Source organism: Notothenia rossii (assembly GCF_949606895.1).
Source record: "Notothenia rossii genome assembly, chromosome: 2".
Classification (NCBI taxonomy): domain Eukaryota; kingdom Metazoa; phylum Chordata; class Actinopteri; order Perciformes; family Nototheniidae; genus Notothenia; species Notothenia rossii.
Genome location: NC_136904.1, coordinates 89,702,254 through 89,727,179, shown reverse-complemented (window position 1 = coordinate 89,727,179; position 24,926 = coordinate 89,702,254). Strand labels below are relative to the sequence as shown.

Below are 24,926 nucleotides of genomic sequence, written 5' to 3'. Positions count from 1 at the left end.
TGTAGATGTGCTGTTGCTGGTGAACTGATATCCTAACTGGTCAACCCTTGTCTTTTATACCTGTTCAACCTAAATAATTAGTGACTCCTCCCCCTCAGAGAACACCCTACTCTGCAACTAACCATTGAAGCCCACAGAATGGAGAGATTTTGTTCATTTTTCAGGGACCTGGTAATATTTAGTGGACAACAACTGAAGCAACTCTTCACAACATTCTGAGAACAATACTAGTATTTTCTTTGCCTTTTCCCCCAAGTATGATATCCCATGTGTTAATTTATGTTGACCAATAGGAGAAAAGAACACAGTGGCAAAACTAATGATGTGGGTGTTGCCAACAGGATGCACACTTCTTTGTACAAACTGTTTCATTCATATTTACATTATTGTTCTCAAAAGTTGGTCTCTAGTCCCTTATTCCTAATGACATCATAGGTAGTGAAAAACACAAAGCTGTGATTAGTTGGGGGCCAACTTGTAGTCTATTAGGTCTCTCAGAAGAGTCACAGCAAGAATTGGATCAACCTACAATTGCATAATCTGACAGTGACAATTTTACCAGATACAAATGTTGTGTAGTCTGAAAGTAAGAATAAATTGTTATAGATAAGAACACTGAAAACAAAACATAACTAATATACAAGCCATCATTTTTATTCATAGACTAATGGGAAACAGTTATACAGATTGACCTAAAGTAATTACCCATGTGCTTCTGTTTGTTGCTGAGAGAGTGTGTATGTTGCATATAATGGGCCTTCAAAACAATGAACATTTGTATTTGAGATAATGGGCTGTCGGGCATATTGTTTTGGCTTTTGGTCCAATGGGGCCTTTTTTCAAACTTTTGATGTTTTGGGATAATGGGCAGTCAGAGCAATAACATGTCACCAAACTTTAACTTCAGTAAATGTCGATCTGTAATTGTGGGTATGCTCCCCCCACACCCTATAGAATTCCCAAGTTAAATAAGCAAAGCTGTTAATTTCAGACATTTATTTTAAATAATATCTACAATTTACCTTTTAACATAAAAACAAGAGTATCCTTAATAAATAAACAATTGTATAGGTTTATGTGTTGGCCCTCAATTGTAATTATTATTAATGAGAGGTTCATTCAATCAGTTGAGTATGACAACTGCCTCCAAACTTTGATACCCTCATGAGCCTCAGTCGAGATTCAACATACTGAACAATAGCTGTTTAATTAGTCTTCTATTTTTCCATAATTTAACAAACTAATGAGATCAATTAATCATTTAGGTAATAACTTGAGTAGGGAATCATAGTTACTGGTAAAAACTAAAATATTAGCTTACATTTGCTACCTTCAGTGGAAATGTTCAGCGTTAGCTGTTAGTCAGGCTGACTGCATTTGCACCTTACGCTAGATATTTTTGAAAGTATTTTGTGCTAATTTGTACACAGTGGATTATGTAACACTAAATATACATTTAACCTTGCTTTGAACATGTAGTAGTGTACTTTAGTTTTCCTTTTTTAAATTTATTTATGATTTTTTATTTAATATACCCAGAACAGTAATCCTTCTATCAAGATAAATTGTAAACCTCTGAATGTTTGGTTAAACCGTAACATTTTACAACACATTTTATCATCAGATTTCAAACTCTTAAAGGTGGGGTGGGTAATTTTGGAGAAACCAGCTCGAGTGCGCTAGAATTTGAAAATACACAACCGGAAAAAATCTGCCACTTCCTTACAGAGCCCCTCCTCCAACACACACAAACGCGCACATGACCAATGAGGGCATGAGATAAGTTTGTGCACAGATGGATGGTTGACAGGCAGGTAGGCCATCCAGTTATTTTAGCCGGGCCGGCTCAGATGATTGGTCGTGCTTTTTACAGTACTACGGCTTCCACAGATGAAATGTTTTCATGGGTTTTTTGTCAAAGCACTTACAGTAAGATATTCATTGTTATCGGGATGTTAAGAGCATTCCAGGGAATATATCAAAAAGTGTATCTCGAGCCGGTCTCTCAAACTTACCTATACCCCACCTTTAATGATGAAAATGTGTTTAGTTGTTTTAAAAAATATATGTTTTTATGACTCATATTTTTTGGTGTAACATTTAAAAAATATGTAATTGTAAAAGTTGGACAACAAGCTTGAGAAAACTTACATTTTGCAGAAATGATTTATTCAATAGCATTCAATACATTCAGTGAACATTTAGTTAACATTTAGTTGCAGGAATCGGTGATGCGCCTCATGCTCATGAACCTCTGGCCGCTCATGCCCATGTCCATGAAGTTCCTGTACTCTCCAGGCCTCATGTACATTATTTTGCCTCTGAACTGGGGCTGCTCGTACATCAGCCAGTGACCGTCCATCACGTTGCAAGACTGGCACTCGTTCATGCGGTAACGGTCCATGATGTTGTCACAGTCCTCCATCATCTCGTGACTCTGACCACCAAAGTTCTCCCTCTCGTAAATCTTCATCCTGAACTGGCCTCTGTGCTGCTTTCGGGAGAAGAATTATAAATGAATGATTTAATGTAAAGAGTTGTGGGGTGGTCACCCATAGTAGAATCGTATAATGGAACTTGCTACTTTATACCCACCATGGGGATCATACGGCAAGACTTGATGCAGTCCCTCATTCCCATCATGCTCATGTAGTCGGAGTACTCGCCCCTCTTCATGAAGCACTGGTTTCCCATGTAGTTGTTGCGGTCGTAGACCATGAAGCAGCCGCTCTCCACCCTGCAGGACTGGCACCTGCTCAGGTTGGAGGTCATGTCAGAGCAGTCATTCATGCACTCATAAGAACGACCCTGGAAGTTCTTCTCCTCGTAGAAGGTGATCTGAAAGAAGGGAATTGTAATGGTTAGAATACATTATCAAAGTATAAATGGTGATATTGCAACCAGTAATTTCTGAATATTACAAAAAAACTTCTAAAAGTACCTTGCCCCTCATGTTCATGCCGGTGTTGCTCATGTTGGCTGTAGATGTGCTGTTGCTGGTGAACTGATATCTACCTGGTTAACCCTTGTATTTTATACCTGTTCAATGTAAATAGTTAGTGACTCCTCCCCCTCAGAGAACCCCTACTCAGCAACTAACCATTGAAGCCCACAGAATGGAGAGATTTTGTTCATTTTTCAGGGACCTGGTACTTTTGAGTGGACAACAACTGAAGCAACTCTTCACAACATTCTGAGAACAATACGAGTATTTTCTTTGCCTTTTAACCCAAGTATGATATCCCATGTGTTAATTTATGTTGACCAATAGGAGAAAAGAACACAGAGGCAAAAATAATGATGTGGGTGTTGCCAACAGGATACACACTTCTTTGTACAAACTGATTCATTCATATTTACATTATTGTTCTCAAAAGTTGGTCTCTAGTCCCTTATTCCTAATGATTTCATAGGTAGGGAAAAACGCAAAGCTGTGATTAGTTGGGGGCCAACTTGTAGTCTATTAGGTCTCTCAGAAGAGTCACAGCAAGAATTGGATCAACCTACAATTGCATAATCTGACAGTGACAATTTTACCAGATACAAATGTTGTGTAGTCTGAAAGTAAGAATAAGTTGTTATAGATAAGAACACTGAAAACAAAACAGAACTAATATACAAGCCATCATTTTTATTCATAGACTAATGGGAAACAGTTAAAAAGATTGACCTAAAGTAATTACCCATGTGCTTCTGTTTGTTGCTGAGAGAGTGTGTATGTTGCAAATAATGGGCCTTCAAAACAATGAACATTTGTATTTGAGATAATGGGCTGTCGGGCATATTGTTTTCGCTTTTGGTCCAAAGGGGCCTTTTTTCAAACTCTAGATGTTTTGGGATAATGGGCAGTCAGAGACATAACATGTCACCAAACTTTGACTTCAGTAAATGTCGATCTGTAATTGTGGGTATGCTCCCCCCACACCCTATAGAATTCCCAACTTAAATAAGCAAAGCTGTTAATTTCAGACATTTATTTTAAATAATATCTACAATTTACCTTTTAACATAAAAACAAGAGTATCCTTAATAAATAAACAATTGTATAGGTTTATGTGTTGGCCCTCAATTGTAATTATTCTTAATGAGAGGTTCATTCAATCAGTTGAGTATGACAACTGCCTCCAAACATTGATACCCTTATGAGCCTCAGTCGAGATTCAACATACTGAACAATAGCTGCTTAATTAGTCTTCTATTTATCCATAATTTAACAAACTAATGAGATCAATTAATCATTTAGGTAATAACTTGAGTAGGGAATCATAGTTACTGGTAAAAACTAAAATATTAGCTTACATTTGCTACCTTCAGTGGAAATGTTCAGCGTTAGCTGTTAGTCAGGCTGACTGCATTTGCACCTTACGCTAGATATTTTGAAAGTATTTTGTGCTAATTTGTAGGGATGCCCCCCGATTAGTCGACCAAAGGTTAGTCGGACAAAGAGTCTTTGGTCGGTCAAGATTTAATTGGTCGTTGGTCGCCGAAAAAAAAAAAAAAAAAGATTGAGAAAAGAAAAAAAAAAAAAACGGGAAACAGGAGGTGACAGTGAGTCACTTGTTTTCACGTCAGATAAGCTGATAGTTTTAACCATGTCAGGCGTAAAATCAAGAGCTTGGGAGCATTTCGAAAAAAATAACAGACAACCCGAAGAAAGTGATATGCAAACTTTGCAAGCAAATATTCTCCTATCATTCATCAACTACAAACATGACTTATCACCTGAAACATGTAAGTACCGTTCAAGCCATTAAAAGATGGACGCTCTGCCGCTCTAGCCTTAATAAAAAGTCTGTTAGATCAAATGTATTATCATATTATGGGCTATTAGGCTTAGTGTAAACTTAAATTAATGTGCATTTCTCTCAATAGGCTCATCCACTATACGTTGATAGGGCCACCGCATCTACCTCAACTTCATCTTCGCAGCCGCCATTGAAACTCTCACAGACAACACTCGTTTTGAAGCCCCCTCTTTCCGAGAAAAGGAAGAGAGACATCACCGACAAAATTGCAGATTTTGTGGCACTGGACATGAGACCTGTAAACATTGTCGAGGGGGAAGGGTTCAAACAGATGATGAAGTTCATCGAACCGGGTTACACTGTACCCAAACGTGACAACGTAATGCACGCCATTAAAAACAAATATAACACGACCAAACAGGTACTTTTGGAGAAACTTAAAGCCTGCACAGCAGTCAGCTTCACTACTGACACATGGACCTCCAACCAAATGGATGGTTACATGACTGTGACGGCACACTTTATTTCCCAAAAATGGCAATTACATTCATTCGTGTTGGAGACTAAAGTGCTGGAGGTGAGCCACACAGCTGCCAACATAGCAGAGCGACTCAGCGAAGTGATGGAGGAGTTTGGGATTCCGCCAGAAAAGAGGGTCGCTGTGGTACACGACAATGCCGCTAATATGGTGTTGTGCGCTAAACAGCTATCTCAAAACCCGTGCTGGGGTAATGTCCAGGGAATTCGTTGTGCGGGGCACACCTTGCAGTTGTGCATAAACGCGGCTGTTAAATTAGATCCCATCTGCCGAGTGATTGCTGCTGCCAGACGCCTTGTGGGACACTTCAAAAAAAGTGCCACGGCAACAGCAGCTCTCACTTTGAAACAGAAGCAACATAATGTGGCTGAACACAGACTGATACAAGATGTGTCCACACGGTGGAACTCCACTTATTCAATGCTGGAGCGTCTTCTGGAACAGAGATGTCCGGTTACAACTGTGCTTTCAGAACCCGGGACCACCCATCAGTCTGACCGAGATCTGGATCTCACAACTGCCCAATGGAGGACAGCGGAGAACATTGTCTCCGTGCTGAGGCCCATGATCACCCTCAACGAGCTGCTCTCACAAGATATAAACGCATCTCTGTCTGCTACGCTGCCGATGCTCGTCAACATGAAGAGGCGCCACTTGTTGAGTCGTGATGATGACAGCACGACGTGAAGGCAGTTAAGAAAAAAATCACAGAGGAAATCGACAAAAGGTGGGAGCTCACAGGGAGTCTGGAGGGCAGCATATATATTCAAGCTGCAGTCCTTGACCCACGGTTCAAGAGCTTGTCATTCCTCGGTGCAGAGAAACGGGACGATGCATACACAACGGTGTGGGATCTGGCTGAGAGTTTATCTCCAGCAGAAGAAGCTACTGCTCAGAGAGAGGACAGCAGCGGCGCAGAGGAAAGTGAGACCACACCAAAGAGGCAAAGGGAAAAGCAGCAGGACATATCAATGCTGATGGCCTTTGATGAAGATCAACAGACGGAAGAAGAGAAAAATGAAATGAAGACATACTTGTAGGACAGAACCAAGGTTGACAAGGGATCACTGATTTGGTGGAAAATGAATGAGGAACGCTACCCCAAGCTTGCCAGAGCAGCTAAGCGCATCCACTCCATCCCTTCCACATCCACGCCATCGGAGCGCATATTTTCCAAAGCCGGCTTCATTGTGAGCAAGACACGGAGCTCACTTCTCCCGGACAACACAGACAAACTCGTGTTCTTGTCTCATAATATGAGAAGACTAAGATCGGAGGGAAACCCTGAAAGTCAGGTATAGGCCTAGCCTAATATAACACCATAGTTTTGTAGTTTATAGTTTTCGTTCTTCGTTCGTTCAACTGAAGTGTTTAAGTTAATTTTTTGCGGTATATTTATCATTTTTGTTTGCATTCCGACCTCAGGAAAAAACTGAAAGTTTTATTTTCATGTTGAGAATACTTCTCTGTAGGCCTGTTTACTTTTGCACTGATATTTAAATATTTAGGTTGGCTTGAGCCTATATTTATTTATTCGTTTGTTTATATAATTTATATTTATTTTACATGTTTAAAAGAAACGAAAAATATAGTTTAAATTTAGTCTTTTAACAGAAGACTGTTTTTTGTTTTTTTTATAAAGTTATTGTGTTGGTTTTAAAAGTTCATAAGTTGTGTGATGTTTTTATATGGTGTGTTGTGTTGAAATAAATTAACAAAATGTTAGGACAGTCTCCTTGTTGATTTTTCCAACACATTCAGAATCATAATTTAATTACTTGCCGGTTGCGCGAAAAAGGCGGTTTGTCTCTGCGTGCGCTTTCATTCGCGCCACTGGTCGATCAGTGGTCGACCAGTGGCCTTACCTGACGACCAGTGGTCGACCAGGAAAATCTTTGGTCGGGGGCAGCCCTACTAATTTGTACACAGTGGATTATGTAACACTAAATATACATTTAACCTTGCTTTGAACATGTAGTAGTGTACTTTAGTTTTCCTTTTTTTTTTTTATTTATGATTTTTTATTTAATATACCCAGAACAGTAATCCTTCTATCAAGATAAATTGTAAACCTCTGAATGTTTGGTTAAACCGTAACATTTGACAACACATTTTATCATCAGATTTCAAACTCTTAAAGGTGGGGTGGGTAATTTTGGAGAAACCAGCTCGAGTGTGCTAGAATTTGAAAATACACAACCGGAAAAAATCTGCCACTTCTTTACAGAGCCCCTCCTCCAACACACACGAACGCGCACATGACCAATGAGGGCATGAGATAAGTTTGTGCACAGATGGATGGTTGACAGGCAGGTAGGCCATCCAGTTATTTTAGCCGGGCCGGCTCAGATGATTGGTCGTGCTTTTTACAGTACTACGGCTTCCACAGATGAAATGTTTTCATGGGTTTTTTGTCAAAGCACTTACAGTAAGATATTCATTGCTATCGGGATGTTAAGAGCATTCCAGGGAATATATCAAAAAGTGTATCTCGAGCCGGTTTCTCAAACTTACCTATACCCCACCTTTAATGATGAAAATGTGTTTAGTTGTTTTAAAAAATATATGTTTTTATGACTCATATTTTTTGGTGTAACATTTAAAAAATATGTAATTGTAAAAGTTGGACAACAAGCTTGAGAAAACTTACATTTTGCAGAAATGATTTATTCAATAGCATTCAATACATTCAGTGAACATTTAGTTAACATTTAGTTGCAGGAATCGGTGATGCGCCTCATGCTCATGAACTTCTGGTTGCTCATGCCCATGTCCATGAAGTTCCTGTACTCTCCAGGCCTCATGTACATCATTTTGCCTCTGAACTGGGGCTGCTCGTACATCAGCCAGTGACCGTCCATCACGTTGCAAGACTGGCACTCGTTCATGCGGTAACGGTCCATGATGTTGTCACAGTCCTCCATCATCTCGTGACTCTGACCACCAAAGTTCTCCCTCTCGTAAATCTTCATCCTGAACTGGCCTCTGTGCTGCTTTCGGGAGAAGAATTATAAATTAATGATTTAATGTAAAGAGTTGTGGGGTGATCACCCATAGTAGAATCGTATAATGGAACTTGCTACTTTATACCCACCATGGGGATCATACGGCAAGACTTGATGCAGTCCCTCATTCCCATCATGCTCATGTAGTCGGAGTACTCGCCCCTCTTCATGAAGCACTGGTTTCCCATGTAGTTGTTGCGGTCGTAGACCATGAAGCAGCCGCTCTCCACCCTGCAGGACTGGCACCTGCTCAGGTTGGAGGTCATGTCAGAGCAGTCATTCATGCACTCATAAGAACGACCCTGGAAGTTCTTCTCCTCGTAGAAGGTGATCTGAAAGAAGGGAATTGTAATGGTTAGAATAAATTATCAAAGTATAAATGGTGATATTGCAAACAGTAATTTCTGATTATTACAAAAAGACTTCTAAAAGTACCTTGCCCCTCATGTTCATGCCGGTGTTGCTCATGTTGGCTGTAGATGTGCTGTTGCTGGTGAACTGATATCTACCTGGTTAACCCTTGTATTTTATACCTGTTCAACGTAAATAATTAGTGACTCCTCCCCCTCAGAGAACCCCTACTCAGCAACTAACCATTGAAGCCCACAGAATGGAGAGATTTTGTTCATTTTTCAGGGACCTGGTACTTTTTAGTGGACAACAACCGAAGCAACATCTAACTCTTCAAAACATTCTGAGAACAATACTAGTATTTTCTTTGCCTTTTAACCCAAGTATGATATCCCATGTGTTAATTTATGTTGACCAATAGGAGAAAAGAACACAGAGGCAAAATAATGATGTGGGTGTTGCCAACAGGATACACACTTCTTTGTACAAACTGATTCATTCATATTTACATTATTGTTCTCAAAAGTTGGTCTCTAGTCCCTTATTCCTAATGACATCATAGGTGGGGAAAAACACAAAGCTGTGATTAGTTGGGGGCCAACTTGTAGTCTATTAGGTCTCTCAGAAGAGTCACAGCAAGAATTGGATCAACCTACAATTGCATAATCTGACAGTGACAATTTTACCAGATACAAATGTTGTGTAGTCTGAAAGTAAGAATAAGTTGTTATAGATAAGAACACTGAAAACAAAACAGAACTAATATACAAGCCATCCTTTTTATTCATAGACTAATGGGAAACAGTTACAAAGATTGAACTAAAATAATTACCCATGTGCTTCTGTTTGTTGCTGAGAGAGTGTCTATGTTGCAAATAGTGGGCCTTCAAAACAATGAACATTTGTATTTGAGATAATGGGCTGTCGGGCATATTGTTTTGGCTTTTGGTCCAAAGGGGCCTTTTTTCAAATTGTTCATGTTTTGGGATAATGGGCAGTCAGAACAATAACATGTCACCAAACTTTAACTTCAGTAAATGTCGATCTGTAATTGTGGGTATGCTCCCCCCACACCCTATAGAATTCCCAAGTTAAATAAGCAAAGCTTTTAATTTCAGACATTTATTTTAAATAATATCGACAATTTACCTTTTAACATAAAAACAAGAGTATCCTTAATAAATAAACAATTGCATAGGTTTTTTTTTTGGCCCTCAATTGCAATGATTCTTAATGAGAGGTTCATTCAATCAGTTGAGTATGACAACTGCCTCCAAACTTTGATACCCTCATGAGCCTCAGTCGAGATTCAACATACTGAACAATAGCTGCTTAATTAGTCTTCTATTTCTCCATAATTTAACAAACTAATGAGATCAATTAATCATTTAGGTAATAACTTGAGTAGGAAATCATAGTTACTGGTAAAAACTAAAATATTAGCTTACATTTGCTACCTTCAGTGGAAATGTTCAATGTTAGCTGTTAGTCAGGCTGACTGCATTTGCACCTTACGCTAGATATTTTGAAAGTATTTTGTGCTAATTTGTACACAGTGGATTAGGTAACACTAAATATACATTTAACCTTGCTTTGAACATGTAGTAGTGTAATTGAATTTTACTTTTTAATTTGAATTTTTAGCTTCCAATATTTATGATCTTTTATTTAATATACCCAGAATAGTAATCCTTCTATCAAGATCAATTGTAAGCCTCTGAATGTTTGGTTAAACCGTAACATTTAACAACACATTTTGTCATCAGATTTCAAATTCTTAATGATGAAAATGTGTTTAGTTGTTTAAAAAAAAAAATGTTTTTTCATGACTCATATTTTTTGGTGTAATATTTAAAAATATGTAATTGTAAAAGTTGCACAACAAGCTTGAGAAAACTTACATTTTGCAGAAATGATTTATTCAATAGCATTCGATACATTCAGTGAACATTTAGTTGACGTTTAGTTGCAGGAATCGGTGATACGCCTCATGCTCATGAACTTCTGGTTGCTCATGCCCATGTCCATGAAGTTCCTGTACTCTCCAGGCCTCATGTACATCATCTTGCCTCTGAACTGGGGCTGCTCGTACATCAGCCAGTGACCGTCCATCACGTTGCAAGATTGGCACTCGTTCATGCGGTAACGGTCCATGATGTTGTCACAGTCCTCCATCATCTCGTGACTCTGACCACCAAAGTTCTCCCTCTCGTAAATCTTCATCCTGAACTGGCCTCTGTGCTGCTTTCGGGAGAAGGTTTATAAATTAATGATTTAATGTAAAGAGTTGTGGGGTGGTCACCCATAGTAGAATCGTATAATGGAACTTGCTACTTTATACCCACCATGGGGATCATACGGCAAGACTTGATGCAGTCCCTCATTCCCATCATGCTCATGTAGTCGGAGTACTCGCCCCTCTTCATGAAGCACTGGTTTCCCATGTAGTTGTTGCGGTCGTAGACCATGAAGCAGCCGCTCTCCACCCTGCAGGACTGGCACCTGCTCAGGTTGGAGGTCATGTCAGAGCAGTCATTCATGCACTCATAAGAACGACCCTGGAAGTTCTTCTCCTCGTAGAAGGTGATCTGAAAGAAGGGAATTGTAATGGTTAAAATAAATTATCAAAGTATAAATGGTGATATTGCAAACAGTAATTTCTGATTATTACAAAAAGACTTCTAAAAGTACCTTGCCCCTCATGTTCATGCCGGTGTTGCTCATGTTGGCTGTAGATGTGCTGTTGCTGGTGAACTGATATCCTAACTGGTTAACCCTTGTCTTTTATACCTGTTCAACGTAAATAATTAGTGACTCCTCCCCCTCAGAGAACCCCTACTCAGCAACTAACCATTGAAGCCCACAGAATGGAGAGATTTTGTTCATTTTTCAGGGACCTGGTACTTTTTAGTGGACAACAATTGAAGCAACATCTGACTCTTCAAAACATTCTGAGAACAATACAAATATTTTCTTTGCCTTTTAACCCAAGTATGATATTCCATGTGTTACTTTATGTTGACCAATAGGAGAAAAGAACACAGTGGCAAAACTAATGATGTGGGTGTTGCCAACAGGATACACACTTCTTTTTACAAACTGATTCATTCATATTTACATTATTGTTCTCAAAATTTGGTCTCTTGTCCCTTATTCCTAATGACATCATAGGTAGTGAAAAACACAAAGCTGTGATTAGTTGGGGGCCAACTTGTAGTCTATTAGGTCTCTCAGAAGAGCGGCAGCAAGAATTGGATCAACCTACAATTGCATAATCTGACAGTGACAATTTTACCAGATACAAATGTTGTGTAGTCTGAAAGTAAGAATAAGTTGTTATAGATAAGAACACTGAAAACAAAACAGAACTAATATACAAGCCATCATTTGTATTCATAGACTAATGGGAAACAGTTGTAAAGATTGACCTAAAGTAATTACCCATGTGCTTCTGTTTGTTGCTGAGAGAGTGTGTATGTTGCAAATAGTGGGCCTTCAAAACAATGAACATTTGTATTTGAGATAATGGGCTGTCAGGCATATTGTTTTGGCTTTTGGTCCAAAGGGGCCTTTTTTCAAATTCTTCATGTTTTAGGATAATGGGCAGTCAGAACAATAACATTGTCACCAAACTTTGACTTCAGTAAATGTCGATCTGTAATTGTGGGTATGCTCCCCCCACACCCTATATAATTCCCAAGTTAAATAAGCAAAGCTTTTAATTTCTAACATTTATTTTAAATAATATCGACAATTTACCTTTTCACATAAAAACAAGAGTATCCTTAATAAATAAACAATTGCATAGGTTTTTTTTTTGGCCCTCAATTGCAATGATTCTTAATGAGAGGTTCATTCAATCAGTTGAGTATGACAACTGCCTCCAAACTTTGATACCCTCATGAGCCTCAGTCGAGATTCAACATACTGAACAATAGCTGTTTAATAAGTCTTCTATTTATCCATAATTTAACAAACTATGAGATCAATTAATCATTTAGGTAATAACTTGAGTAGGAAATCATAGTTACTGGTAAAAACTAAAATATTAGCTTACATTTGCTACCTTCAGTGGAAATGTTCAGTGTTAGCTGTTAGTCAGGCTGACTGCATTTGCACCTTACGCTAGATATTTTGAAAGTATTTTGTGCTAATTTGTACACAGTGGATTATGTAACACTAAATATACATTTAACCTTGCTTTGAACATGTAGTAGTGTAATTTAATTTTACTTTTTAATTTGAATTTTTAGCTTCCAATATTTATGATCTTTTATTTAATATACCCAGAATAGTAATCCTTCTATCAAGATCAATTGTAAGCCTCTGAATGTTTGGTTAAACCGTAACATTTAACAACACATTTTGTCATCAGATTTCAAATTCTTAATGATGAAAATGTGTTTAGTTGTTTAAAGAAAAAAAAGTTTTTTCATGACTCATATTTTTTGGCGTAATATTTAAAAATATGTAATTGTAAAAGTAGCACAACAAGCTTGAGAAAACTTACATTTTGCAGAAATGATTTATTCAATAGCATTCGATACATTCAGTGAACATTTAGTTGACGTTTAGTTGCAGGAATCGGTGATACGCCTCATGCTCATGAACTTCTGGTTGCTCATGCCCATGTCCATGAAGTTCCTGTACTCTCCGGGCCTCATGTACATCATCTTGCCTCTGAACTGGGGCTGCTCGTACATCAGCCAGTGACCGTCCATCACGTTGCAAGACTGGCACTCGTTCATGCGGTAACGGTCCATGATGTTGTCACAGTCCTCCATCATCTCGTGACTCTGACCACCAAAGTTCTCCCTCTCGTAAATCTTCATCCTGAACTGGCCTCTGTGCTGCTTTCGGGAGAAGGTTTATAAATTAATGATTTAATGTAAAGAGTTGTGGGGTGGTCACCCATAGTAGAATCGTATAATGGAACTTGCTACTTTATACCCACCATGGGGATCATACGGCAAGACTTGATGCAGTCCCTCATTCCCATCATGCTCATGTAGTCGGAGTACTCGCCCCTCTTCATGAAGCACTGGTTTCCCATGTAGTTGTTGCGGTCGTAGACCATGAAGCAGCCGCTCTCCACCCTGCAGGACTGGCACCTGCTCAGGTTGGAGGTCATGTCAGAGCAGTCATTCATGCACTCATAAGAACGACCCTGGAAGTTCTTCTCCTCGTAGAAGGTGATCTGAAAGAAGGGAATTGTAATGGTTAGAATAAATTATCAAAGTATAAATGGTGATATTGCAAACAGTAATTTCTGATTATTACAAAAAGACTTCTAAAAGTACCTTGCCCCTCATGTTCATGCCGGTGTTGCTCATGTTGGCTGTAGATGTGCTGTTGCTGGTGAACTGATATCCTAACTGGTTAACCCTTGTCTTTTATACCTGTTCAACCTAAATAATTAGTGACTCCTCCCCCTCAGAGAACACCCTACTCTGCAACTAACCATTGAAGCCCACAGAATGGAGAGATTTTGTTCATTTTTCAGGGACCTGGTACTTTTGAGTGGACAACAACTGAAGCAACATCTGACGCTTCACAACATTCTGAGAACAATACTAGTATTTTCTTTGCCTTTTAACCCAAGTATGATATCCCATGTGTTACTTTAGGTTGACCAATAGGAGAAAAGAACACAGAGGCAAAAATAATGATGTGGGTGTTGCCAACAGGATACACACTTCTTTGTACAAACTGATTCATTCATATTTACATTATTGTTCTCAAAAGTTGGTCTCTAGTTTCTTATTCCTAATGACATCATAGGTGGGGAAAAACACAAAGCTGTGATTAGTTGGGGGCCAACTTGTAGTCTATTCGGTCTCTCAGAAGAGTCACAGCAAGAATTGGATCAACCTACAATTGCATAATCTGACAGTGACAATTTTAGCAGATACAAATGTTGTGTAGTCTGAAAGTAAGAATAAGTTGTTATAGATAAAAAACTGAAAACAAAACAGAACTAATATACAAGCCATCATTTTTATTCATAGACTAATGGGAAACAGTTATACAGATTGACCTAAAGTAGTTACCCATGTGCTTCTGTTTGTTGCTGAGAGAGTGTGTATGTTGCAAATAATGGGCCTTCAAAACAATGAACATTTGTATTTGAGATAATGGGCTGTCGGGCATATTGTTTTGGCTTTTGGTCCAAAGGGGCCTTTTTTCAAATTCTTCATGTTTTGGGATAATGGGCAGTCAGAACAATAAAATGTCACCAAACTTTGACGAAAGTAAATATCGATCTGTAATTGTGGGTATGCTCCCCCCACACCCTATAGAATTCCCAAGTTAAATAAGCAAACTTTTTAATTTCAGACATTGATTTTAAATAATATCGACAATTGACCTTTTAACATAAAAACAAGAGTATCCTTAATAAATAAACAAGTGTATAGGTTTATGTTTTGGCCTTCAATTGCAATTATTATTAATGAGAGGTTCATTCAATCAGTTGAGTATGACAACTGCCTCCAAACTTTGATACCCCCATGAGCCTCAGTCGAGATTCAATATACTCAAATCAAATCAAGTTTTATTTATATAGCACATTTATAAACGATTTTTAGTCGAGCCAAAGTGCTGTACATATAATAAAAAAATCGCCTACCGTAGAGACAATTTACAGCAAATACAACAGCACAGATTGTTCAGAATATCAGTATGAGAAAAACGACACCCTCTGTCCTTAGACCCTCATATCGTACAAGGAAAAACTTCCAGAGAAAACCCACAGTTTAAAGGGGAACATGGGAGAAACCTCAGGGAGAGCAACAGAGGAGGGATCCCTCTCCCAGGACGGACAGACGTGCAATAGATGCCGTGTGTAAATCGAAGAGATAATACATTTTACAGCATATGGACCGAATGTTAGGAAATGCATGTGTCTGTAATAAGAAGATGAATCCACGAGGATGTCAGATACAATCCTGTGGAAGCCATCAGGGAAGCAGCATGACGAGACCCAAGGCAGGACCGCAGAGACAGGTTCAGCCACGAACCGAAGCCCACGACTTAATCCAGAACTCAGGATAGAGGATCCAAGACACAGGACTATAGCAAGATGATCAGCCTCGACTCCGGATCCCGGCGTAGATATAGATACAAAACAAGAAAAAAGATTTGGCTGGGTTAATCGGAACAAGAGAATACACAGACACAGACAGAGAGGGAAAAGGTCATTGGATAAAAGTTATTCTTGATAACCCTCTAGAAAGATCTCATGAACTTCCCCACTCAATCTATCTCAACCCGAGCAGTTCTATTATATATAGGATAAGAAACAGAGATAGGGAGCACAACAACCTATCTGAACAATAGCTGCTTAATTACTTGTCTTTTTATCCATAATTTAACAAACTAATAGGATCAATTAATCATTTAGGTAATAACTTGGGTATGAAATCATAGTTACTGGCAAAAACAAAAATATTAGCTTACATTTGCTACCTTCAGTGGAAATGTTCAGTGTTAGCTGTTAGTCAGGCTGACTGCATTTGCACCTTACGCTAGATATTTTTTAAGTGTTTTGTGCTAATTTGTACACAGTGGATTATGTAACACTAAATATACATTTAACCTTGCTTTGAACATGTAGTAATGTAATCTTTTATTTATTTTTATTTTTAGCTTCCAATATTTATGATCTTTTATTTAATATACCCAGAATAGTAATCCTTCCATCAAGATCAATTGTAAGCCTCTGAATGTTTGGTTGAACCGTAACATTTAACAACACATTTTTTCATCAGATTTCAAATTCTTAATGATGAAAATGTGTTTAGTTGTTTTAAAAAATATATGTTTGTTCATGACTCATATTTTTTGGTGTAATATTTAAAAATATGTAATTGTAAAAGTTGGACAACAAGCTTGAGAGAACGTATATTTTGCAGAAATTATTTATTCAATAGCATTCGATACATTCAGTGAACATTTAGTTGCAGGAATCGGTGATGCGCCTCATGCTCATGAACCTCTGGCCGCTCATGCCCATCTCCCTGAAGTTCTTGTACTCTCCGGGCCTCATGTACATCATCTTGCCTCTGAAGTGGGCCTGATCGTACATCAGCCAGTGACCGTCCATCACATTGCAGGACTGGCAGTCGGACATGCGGTAACGCTCCTGGATGTTGTCGCAGTCGTCCATCAGCTCGTTACTCTGACCACCGAAGTTCTCCTTCTCGTAAATCTTCATCCTGAACTGGCCTCTGTGCTGTTGTTGGAGAGGATTAAAGCAGGTTAATATCTTAATGCCAGGTTTTGTGAGGGTTGTCACATGTAGAAGTATCACAGCATGACATATGCTTCTTAATACCCACCATGGGGATCATACGGCAAGACTTGATGTTCTCCCTCATTCCCATCATGCTCATGTAGTCGGAGTACTCGCCCCTCCTCATGAAGAACTGGTTTCCCATGTAGTTGTTGCGGTCGTACACCATGAAGCAGCCGCTCTCCACCCTGCAGGACTGGCTCCTGCTCATGTAGGAGGACATGTCAGAGCAGTCGCTCATGCACTCATAGGAACGACCCTGGAAGTTCTTCTCCTCGTAGAAGGTGATCTGAAAGAACGGAAATGTAATGGTTTGGAAAATATTCATCAAGGTGATTATTGTAAACACATATTGAAAAAAGTAATTTCTGTATTTAAAAAATATTTTCTGAAAGTACCTTGCCCCTCATGTTCATGCCGGTGTTGCTCATGTTGGCTGTAGATGTGCTGTTGCTCCTGATCTGATATCCTACCTGGTTTAGCCCATTCATTTTATACCTGCCCAATGTAAAGAATCAGTGACCCCTCCCCCTCAGAGAACCCCCTTATTCAGCAATTTACTATTGAAGCCAACATAATACCGTACAGTATACAGGGTTATGTAAAAAATGTCAGGGACAGGGTACCTCATTTAGAAAGATCTTTTCTCTCAATACAGAAATAATTCCCAACAACCCTAGTGGATAGGTTCGCCCATATGTATGTTACAAACTGTATGTGTGCACTGGATGGTACATACATTTTCCTTCTTTTGTTATATTGAGAATATTCTTCACTTGGCCCTGTATATCAGCCATTTTCAGAAGTTTTTGATTTATTTAAATATTGGAAATACTTGTAGTTAATTTCTTTAAAAAAGGTTACCCTCACAAAACACAGCATTAATATGATCTTCAATTAAACTTTTTTTTTTTTACCTGTTTTTGCGAAACACATAATTTGAATAAACAAAATCTAGCAAGAGAATTGTACAACAACTGATTAGAAAAGTTTTCCACTTGAATTTGTTTGTACATTAAGCTAACAAATAATAAAGCAATTGTTTGACATTTTGAAATATCACATTTTTGAAATAAAAACATATATGTACATATATATTATATGGATATTTCTCAAAATGCCAAATTATTGAGAGTTGAGTTTGTTTATATGTTAATTGTATTTTTTATGCGTTGATATATCTGTGGAATTAAACTAGAAATCAAATCAAAATGGACTGCTATAAATTGTGGCACAGTAAGACAGACACCACGCTATTCTGCCAACTAGTGTCCGACTTAAGAAAACATAGGCACCAATAGACATCAAAAGCAAGTGGATTTTGACAGTTTGATAATCCACACTGAACACATGACTTTAAACATTTAATGAAAATACAAAATAACATTAACAGAAGCTATTACTAAAAAATCCAGATGCAGAAAAGACAAGTATTTATGTTAAACGTGAGCAAAATGAATAATGCTGTTAATACCGCTTTGAAATAACGCATTGAGTAGAGAACGTTTTTTCAAAGCAAAATTACAAAATCATTTTGTAAAGATTTCCCTTAAGGTGATTTAAGATTTCATAAATTAAAAGGGTTCATTTCTTTTGAAACATCAATGTCCATTTCACATTTCATACATATTGTATATTTCATATATTCCAACATCAATTTTCCTCCTGGATCTTCCCTAAAACAGTAATAATCTGTATATTTCATGAAAATATAAAAAGCTAGTGTTTTATATTAGGGGCCTTAATATCACGTAGGTTAAAACCATACTGACAAAAATGTTTTAAGTCTCTGGTTATAGTGATACACGTTCTGTCGTTATGGAGGGTTGGGATAATTTTTCAAGTTAAACACTTGTTATGGTGCAAATATACCCTAGAGTAATTCAAACATGCAAATCTCTTTAAAACAAATTCTTCATCATCATCATCATCAAATGTAATCTTACTTAAAATAAATGTGTATATAGTGTAATCACAATAAGTAGTATCGGGTCTGCAAACCACAAACAAGCATTTTATTTTTGTAAATTAAAATTGAATTTCTTACTATTGTTAAACTTGTACTGTGATATTTGCAGTTGGCAGAGCTTTACTAATCAAACTACTAAGCACTTTAGTCTTTTGTGTAGGGTTTCAGATATTCGATTTTTATTTGATATTAAAGATTAAAACAAGCAGTTGATGGTGCACGCTAAAAATCACTAAGATGCCTTAGTCACGTGATACAGTAATGGCTGCCAAACTATGTATTTGATTTATTATTAAATGACTCCATCAGTAGAAACATTTTGTCAAAAAAGTTTTATTATTTTGGCATATTTAAACATCTGACACTACTCTTTTACATGTCAGTGATGCGCCTCATGCTCATGAACCTCTGGCCGCTCATGCCCATGTCCCTGAAGCTCTTGTACTCTCCGGGCCTCATGTACATCATCTTGCCTCTGAACTGGGCCTGCTCGTACATCAGCCAGTGACCGTCCATCACGTTGCAGGACTGGCAGTCGGACATGCGGTAACGCTCCTGGATGTTGTCACAGTCATCCATCATCTCGTGACTCTGACCACCGAAGTTCTCCTTCTCATAGATCTTCATCCTGAACTGGCCTCTGTGCTGTTTTGAGGGAATGAAACAGTTTGTTTACGTTTCAAGATTTGTGAGGATTCTCCCTCATAGTAGAATCATTTTATAATATATGCTTCTATATACCCACCATGGGGATCATACGGCAAGACTTGATGCAGTCCCTCATTCCCATCATGCTCATGTAGTCGGAGTACTCGCCCCTCTTCATGAAGAACTGGTTTCCCATGTAGTTGGGACGGTCGTAGACCATGAAGCTGCCGCTCTCCACCTTGCAGGAGTGACACCTGCTCAGGTAGGAGGACATGTCAGAGCAGTCGCTCTGGCACTCATGGGAACGACCCTGGAAGTTCCTCTCCTCGTAGAAAATGATCTGAAAAAGGTTATACAGATATGTGTTAGGGATTACGTCTTGAAACACTATGTAAATGATTGATAATCAAAAATATTGGTGAAGAGAATATGCTTACCTTTCCCATGGTCATGGTTGTAGTCTTTGTAGTTCAGATAACTATGTTGCTGTAACACTGATGTCGGTCCTGTTTTAACTGATACTTTTATACCTAACCAAACCCACAGAATTTGTTTCCCCCATTGTCTAAATCCCTGACCATGCAACATGGTATAGAGGCCTATAGAGTGCTCAGGGGCATTTGTCACATTTCCATGTGACCGGACCCCCTAGACGACTTTAGAATGGATTTTTCCATCGGCAATTCAATACAATGAGCTTTATTGTAACAAAACAAAAACAAACAATAATCTATCTTACACATTTCAAAAACACAATATGTGGCATCCATTGGTAAGTAGACAGTTATTAACATGATATTTATTTTTGTATGTGACCACAATAGACAGGCTTGCCCGTCTGAAAGTGTGTCACAAAACGGATATTGCTTTTCACATGTGTGTAGTTTTGGGTACTACTACATTAGTTACTGGTGGAGATATTTGATATTCCAAAAATAACAAAACTATATGTTTTGCTGGATTTGAAGACATTTGTATACATTTAGACCAATGCTCAAGACAAAAATACATATTTCATTTAGTGCAAAAACTCTGTGATACTACATGGGATTAGATAATTTTATGCCTAAACTACATAAAGGGAGAAAGACACTATCAGGGATTATTTATTCATTTGATTGGTTGGGTCAAAAATACTTATAAAAGTCATTGTCTTGTAGGTATTTGACAAAATATCTTTTGGGGGATTTTAGTGCTTTAATGATAGATTTGTTGAAGATAGACAGGAAAGTAAAAAGAGAGAGAGGAGGATATTAACCAAATGGCAACAGTATAGATTCAAACATCAGCCTTGGGTAAGGGCTCTGAGGGGTCTCAGGTGCTTCTTCTCAGTAACTTGAAGACAGAAAGAGATGTCTCTGAAGCTTCCTTGGAACTATCCCTCTGGTGTAGACCCATACCTTCCATTGGTTCCATAGGTGCGAATTGTTTTTGAAGAAGGCCCTGTCCACTGGCTGTCGCATGTGTGTTGCGAAAGCACAGACATGATTTTTTTATTTTGAGTAACTCCTATGGACGAGGGTCTTCGGCAAGAGGGCTTGGAATTTCCTTCACCAGTTCAAAAAACACCTCAATAAAGTTGATCCATCCATTGTTTGATATCAGACCCATATTCAAAAGTTTCATTGAGAAGTGCTGTCAGCATATATTTCCCCCCCCCCCTCTCTTTTGCAATGATTTCCAAGCAGGGTTATCCTACTTCAGCCATAACTCTTGTAAATAAGAAATGGTGATGTGCTTAATCCACAACTCAGTGATCATTTTGCAGTAAGAAGCAAACGCCTTTCTCACAAAAACAGAGATAATGCAGTAGTGAACTGCCTTTTCAGTGGTAAGGCCATTTATTGCATTTGATTTGGCAAATTGCTTGACAATAACTTCTCTAGTTTTCTAAAAGAAACCATGTTTGTTCTATCCCCTTTCTATTCCTTTATCTGTCTTCTTGCATCCCTTTCTGTCATTGTGCCATACGATTATGCAATGCATTAATAAGTATTAGTTAGGGATGAGTTAAAAAGTCAATGCTAAATTTACTCTAAGGCTCGATTAGTGTAAAAAGGTAAAGATTGTTTATCGGTACCATTTGACCTTAATTACAAATCACCCTAAACTACACCTTCTTATTCCAGTAACTCCAACATTGCCTTCATTTGTCTTCTTAGTTGAACTGGGACAATCGGGAATCGCCCATCTTTTTTTAGTTGGAGGGTGTTTGAATCCCGGGGTGGTCACCTAAAGATAAGTGAGTAAAATGCAATATCTATGAAAAGTAGCCCCAATTGGTTGTCAAGATTGGAGTTAGTTACGGTTGCTTATTTATTATACGGTCTTATTTTTCCACAAATCATTATTTTGCATGACTAATTCATTACACTTAACCTCTATTTTATGTGTCACATGATGTCTAGAAAACACTATTTTACAATTAAAGATTTCCGTCTTGAATTAAGGTGACATTTCATTCATGCATTCTTTAACTGCAACTCTAAAGAAGTTGGCTGTTAATCAATCCTCTCCTCTATGGTGATAATTATTATATTCATCCTTATAAGCTGTATGAAAGGCTGCCCCCCTCTCTTTAATGCATAACAAATACTGGGTTATATTTATTTATAAGGCCCTTACTGCTTTCTCTGCCCTTACATTTATGCGTTACTATCTTTTAATATGTTCCCTTATTGAACACAGTCAAATGATTTAATTACTGTACATTTTGTTGGTAATGGCTGTATTACTGAGCTTGGGAAATCCAATTCACTTCAGTCTGCACTTTAAACATGGAATAATTATGCAATAATCTGAAGCTAGCATCACTATTGCCCAGAGAACCTCAAATATTTAATGTAATCCGATTTTACTTTCAGTTGTTCTTCTTGTCTGATGAGTGTGATATAACCTGGATATTTTGAATTGATGGGCTCATAGACCACACACCCAACCTGAGAATGGTAGGTCATTATGCCTATGCAAATCACGCTGGAGTATGCTTTTACATGTACAGTAGTACATATGTGCTATTTAAGGAACAATGTATTGACGTGATGGATGTAGTTCCACGGCTTAGCTACTATGAAAAATTGGTTCAAAGCCAAGTATACTTCCTTGGGTCTTTTTCCAGACATTGAGAGGTACATAGTTTCTTTATTGTGAACCTATGTGTACAATTTATTTAAAATGTTATAAATAAGCTTTACGTATTTTGGAAATGATGTCTATCTTTTGGCTCTTCACATGTGTAACCAGAAGATGTCTTGCTGTACTTTTGAGGTTTGATATGAATTGCCTTGTAGTCACATCTAGAAAGGACCAAATATTTGCAGAAAGGAAGAAGAAAATGAACACTTATATATATGAAATATTTTTCGATCAGTGATAATCTGCATTTCTCGAGAGGGTTTACTTTCTTAAATAAATACTGTGACACAACAATTTAGGAAGTTACATTATTTATTGTTGTCAAAATGTACAATTAGCACATATCCATAATGGGCCTCATGCTCATGAACTTCATGCCGCTCATGCCCATGTCCTTGAAGCTTCTGTACTCTCCGGGCCTCATGTACATCATCTTGCCTCTGAACTGGGGCTGCTCGTACATCAGCCAGTGACCGTCCATCACGTTGCAGGACTGGCACTCGTTCATGCGGTAACGGTCCATGATGTTGTCGCAGTCCTCCATCATCTCGTGACTCTGACCACCGAAGTTCTCCCTCTCATAGATCTTCATCCTGAACTGGCCTCTGTGCTGTGTTTGCCGGAAGAAAAAATAAACATCAGACAGTGGATTGATAGAATCTGACAGTGTTGAAAGCTATCGGTCAAAGATCACCTACCATGGGGATCATACGACAAGACCTGATACCATTGCTCATTCCCATCATGTTCATGAAGTCAGAGTACTCGCCCCTCCTCATGAAGAACTGGTTTCCCATGTAGCTGTTGCGGTCGTAGACCATGAAGCAGCCGCTCTCCACCCTGCAGGATTGGCTCCTGCTCATGTAGGAGGACATGTCAGAGCAGTCGCTCATGCACTCATAGGAACGACCCTGGAAGTTCTTCTCCTCGTAGAAGGTGATCTGAAAGAAATTCAAAAGTCAAAATTAAATATTTGTAGGCAAATTGACATTTATTTAATTTAATAATTTGCTTATTTTTTGTCAACCTTGCCCATGTTGATTCAGGAGGTTTTTCTGATCACTGAGAGAAATGTTTCTGAACTGATACTCTGCCTGTCTGAACAAGCCACATTTATACCTGGCCAGAGACAAAGACTGGGTGCCCCTCTATTGTTCAAATCCCTGACCCAGCAACCTCCTATAGAGGCATATAGTTTGGAAATGCTCACCAATATGCCAATGGTCACGGTCATAACCTCAAACGGTCAAACAGAATTTTCCTTTAACACAAATAGAGCTATATTTTTGAAGAATGTTTCAGTAGTTTGTCTATACGAGTATTCTATATACATTTATACAACATCACTACTGCTTTAGTAATTGTCAAGTCAAAACCAAAACTTTTGTAGTTAAATTATATTTGATATTTATTCTTATTTATTCATTTTTATAAATCCCCTTACTCAATAGGCGCTAGCTAACTTACATTTTGTCCAAACCTAAACTAAATTAATTGTGAGATATCTCATAATTGTATTGTCATCTGAAATATGTATGGTAATATCAATTTATAAATGACAAAACATACTGCCATTGATTTGGTGAAAGAGAATGGCTGGATTGTGATTACGGGCATCAAGGAGTTATCACATATTGAATAAAGAAACCAAGACATCGATTTGAGATACCATATTTTCTCAATAAATTGATTCAGATATTTATCTGTACTAATCCCAAAGCAAACGAATGGATTTCTGTGGCACCCATTATAACCCTTTTGAAGTGAAGGCAGACTCCAAAGTGTGCTTCTAGACTCTCTCAATATGCTCATTGTTCTGCATGCAGTGTTGTAGTCAAGTCACCAATTCACGAGTCCAAGACCCTCTCGAGTCACCACTCCTCGAGTCGGAGTCCAAGTCCGAGTCACCAAGGGAGAGTCGTAGTCGAGTCGTAGTCCAAGTCCGAGTCACCCAAGGAGTGTCCAAGTCGAGTCTGAGTCATCATTACCTGTGTTCGAGTCCGGGTCACCCAAGGAGTGTCCGAGTCGAGTCCGAGTCATCATTACCTGTGTTCGAGTCCAAGTCCGAGTCACCCAAGGAGTGTCCGGGTCGAGTCCGAGTCAGAGTCATCATTACCTGTGTTTGAGTCCAAGTCCGAGTCACAAGTCTTCATGTATTAATCTTCGTGGATGTGTTGAAATGTATAGCTGCTCTTCTACATTGCTTTTATCCTGTCATGTTATACTAATCTGTCTATTGAAC

At 38.3% G+C, this 24,926-nt stretch overlaps 7 protein-coding genes across 8 annotated transcripts; all 7 read right to left on the bottom strand.

Moving 5' to 3' along the window:
* Positions 1 to 2,212: 2,212 nt before the first annotated feature.
* On the bottom strand, positions 2,213 to 2,974 carry LOC307029361 (gamma-crystallin M3-like; the record flags this gene model as incomplete). Its single annotated transcript, XM_079665290.1, has 3 exons — positions 2,213 to 2,491; positions 2,596 to 2,838; positions 2,942 to 2,974. 3 exons carry the CDS (start codon positions 2,972 to 2,974, stop codon positions 2,213 to 2,215), a joined length of 555 nt encoding a protein of 184 aa, XP_079521416.1.
* Positions 2,975 to 7,994: 5,020 nt separating this feature from the next.
* LOC307029362 (gamma-crystallin M3-like) lies at positions 7,995 to 8,756 on the bottom strand (the record flags this gene model as incomplete). Its single annotated transcript, XM_079665291.1, has 3 exons — positions 7,995 to 8,273; positions 8,378 to 8,620; positions 8,724 to 8,756. 3 exons carry the CDS (start codon positions 8,754 to 8,756, stop codon positions 7,995 to 7,997), a joined length of 555 nt encoding a protein of 184 aa, XP_079521417.1.
* Positions 8,757 to 10,446: 1,690 nt separating this feature from the next.
* Positions 10,447 to 17,101, bottom strand: LOC307029352 (gamma-crystallin M3-like; the record flags this gene model as incomplete). 2 transcript variants are annotated; one of them, XM_079665260.1, is made up of 3 exons in its annotated part: positions 10,447 to 10,880; positions 10,985 to 11,227; positions 16,979 to 17,101. In XM_079665260.1, 3 exons carry the CDS (start codon positions 17,099 to 17,101, stop codon positions 10,602 to 10,604), a joined length of 645 nt encoding a protein of 214 aa, XP_079521386.1. In that variant the 3' UTR covers positions 10,447 to 10,601. The 2 variants fall into 2 exon arrangements, with proteins under 2 accessions (XP_079521386.1, XP_079521387.1); XM_079665261.1 differs by lacking the exon at positions 16,979 to 17,101 and adding an exon at positions 11,331 to 11,363.
* LOC307029363 (gamma-crystallin M3-like) lies at positions 13,211 to 13,972 on the bottom strand (the record flags this gene model as incomplete). Its single annotated transcript, XM_079665292.1, has 3 exons — positions 13,211 to 13,489; positions 13,594 to 13,836; positions 13,940 to 13,972. The coding sequence occupies 3 exons, from the start codon at positions 13,970 to 13,972 to the stop codon at positions 13,211 to 13,213; spliced, it is 555 nt and encodes a 184-aa protein (XP_079521418.1).
* On the bottom strand, positions 16,501 to 17,044 carry LOC307029369 (gamma-crystallin M1-like). The gene has a single exon (XM_079665299.1). It carries the CDS (start codon positions 16,852 to 16,854, stop codon positions 16,594 to 16,596), a length of 261 nt encoding a protein of 86 aa, XP_079521425.1. The 5' UTR covers positions 16,855 to 17,044; the 3' UTR covers positions 16,501 to 16,593.
* Positions 17,102 to 19,273: 2,172 nt separating the features above from the next.
* On the bottom strand, positions 19,274 to 20,001 carry LOC307029367 (gamma-crystallin M3-like; the record flags this gene model as incomplete). Its single annotated transcript, XM_079665297.1, has 3 exons — positions 19,274 to 19,546; positions 19,647 to 19,889; positions 19,987 to 20,001. 3 exons carry the CDS (start codon positions 19,999 to 20,001, stop codon positions 19,274 to 19,276), a joined length of 531 nt encoding a protein of 176 aa, XP_079521423.1.
* Positions 20,002 to 23,018: 3,017 nt separating this feature from the next.
* LOC307029370 (gamma-crystallin M3-like) lies at positions 23,019 to 23,625 on the bottom strand (the record flags this gene model as incomplete). Its single annotated transcript, XM_079665300.1, has 2 exons — positions 23,383 to 23,625; positions 23,019 to 23,294 (listed from the first exon to the last, which is right to left on the bottom strand). The coding sequence occupies exons 1-2, from the start codon at positions 23,575 to 23,577 to the stop codon at positions 23,019 to 23,021; spliced, it is 471 nt and encodes a 156-aa protein (XP_079521426.1). The 5' UTR covers positions 23,578 to 23,625.
* Between the last annotated feature and the right edge of the window lie 1,301 nt (positions 23,626 to 24,926).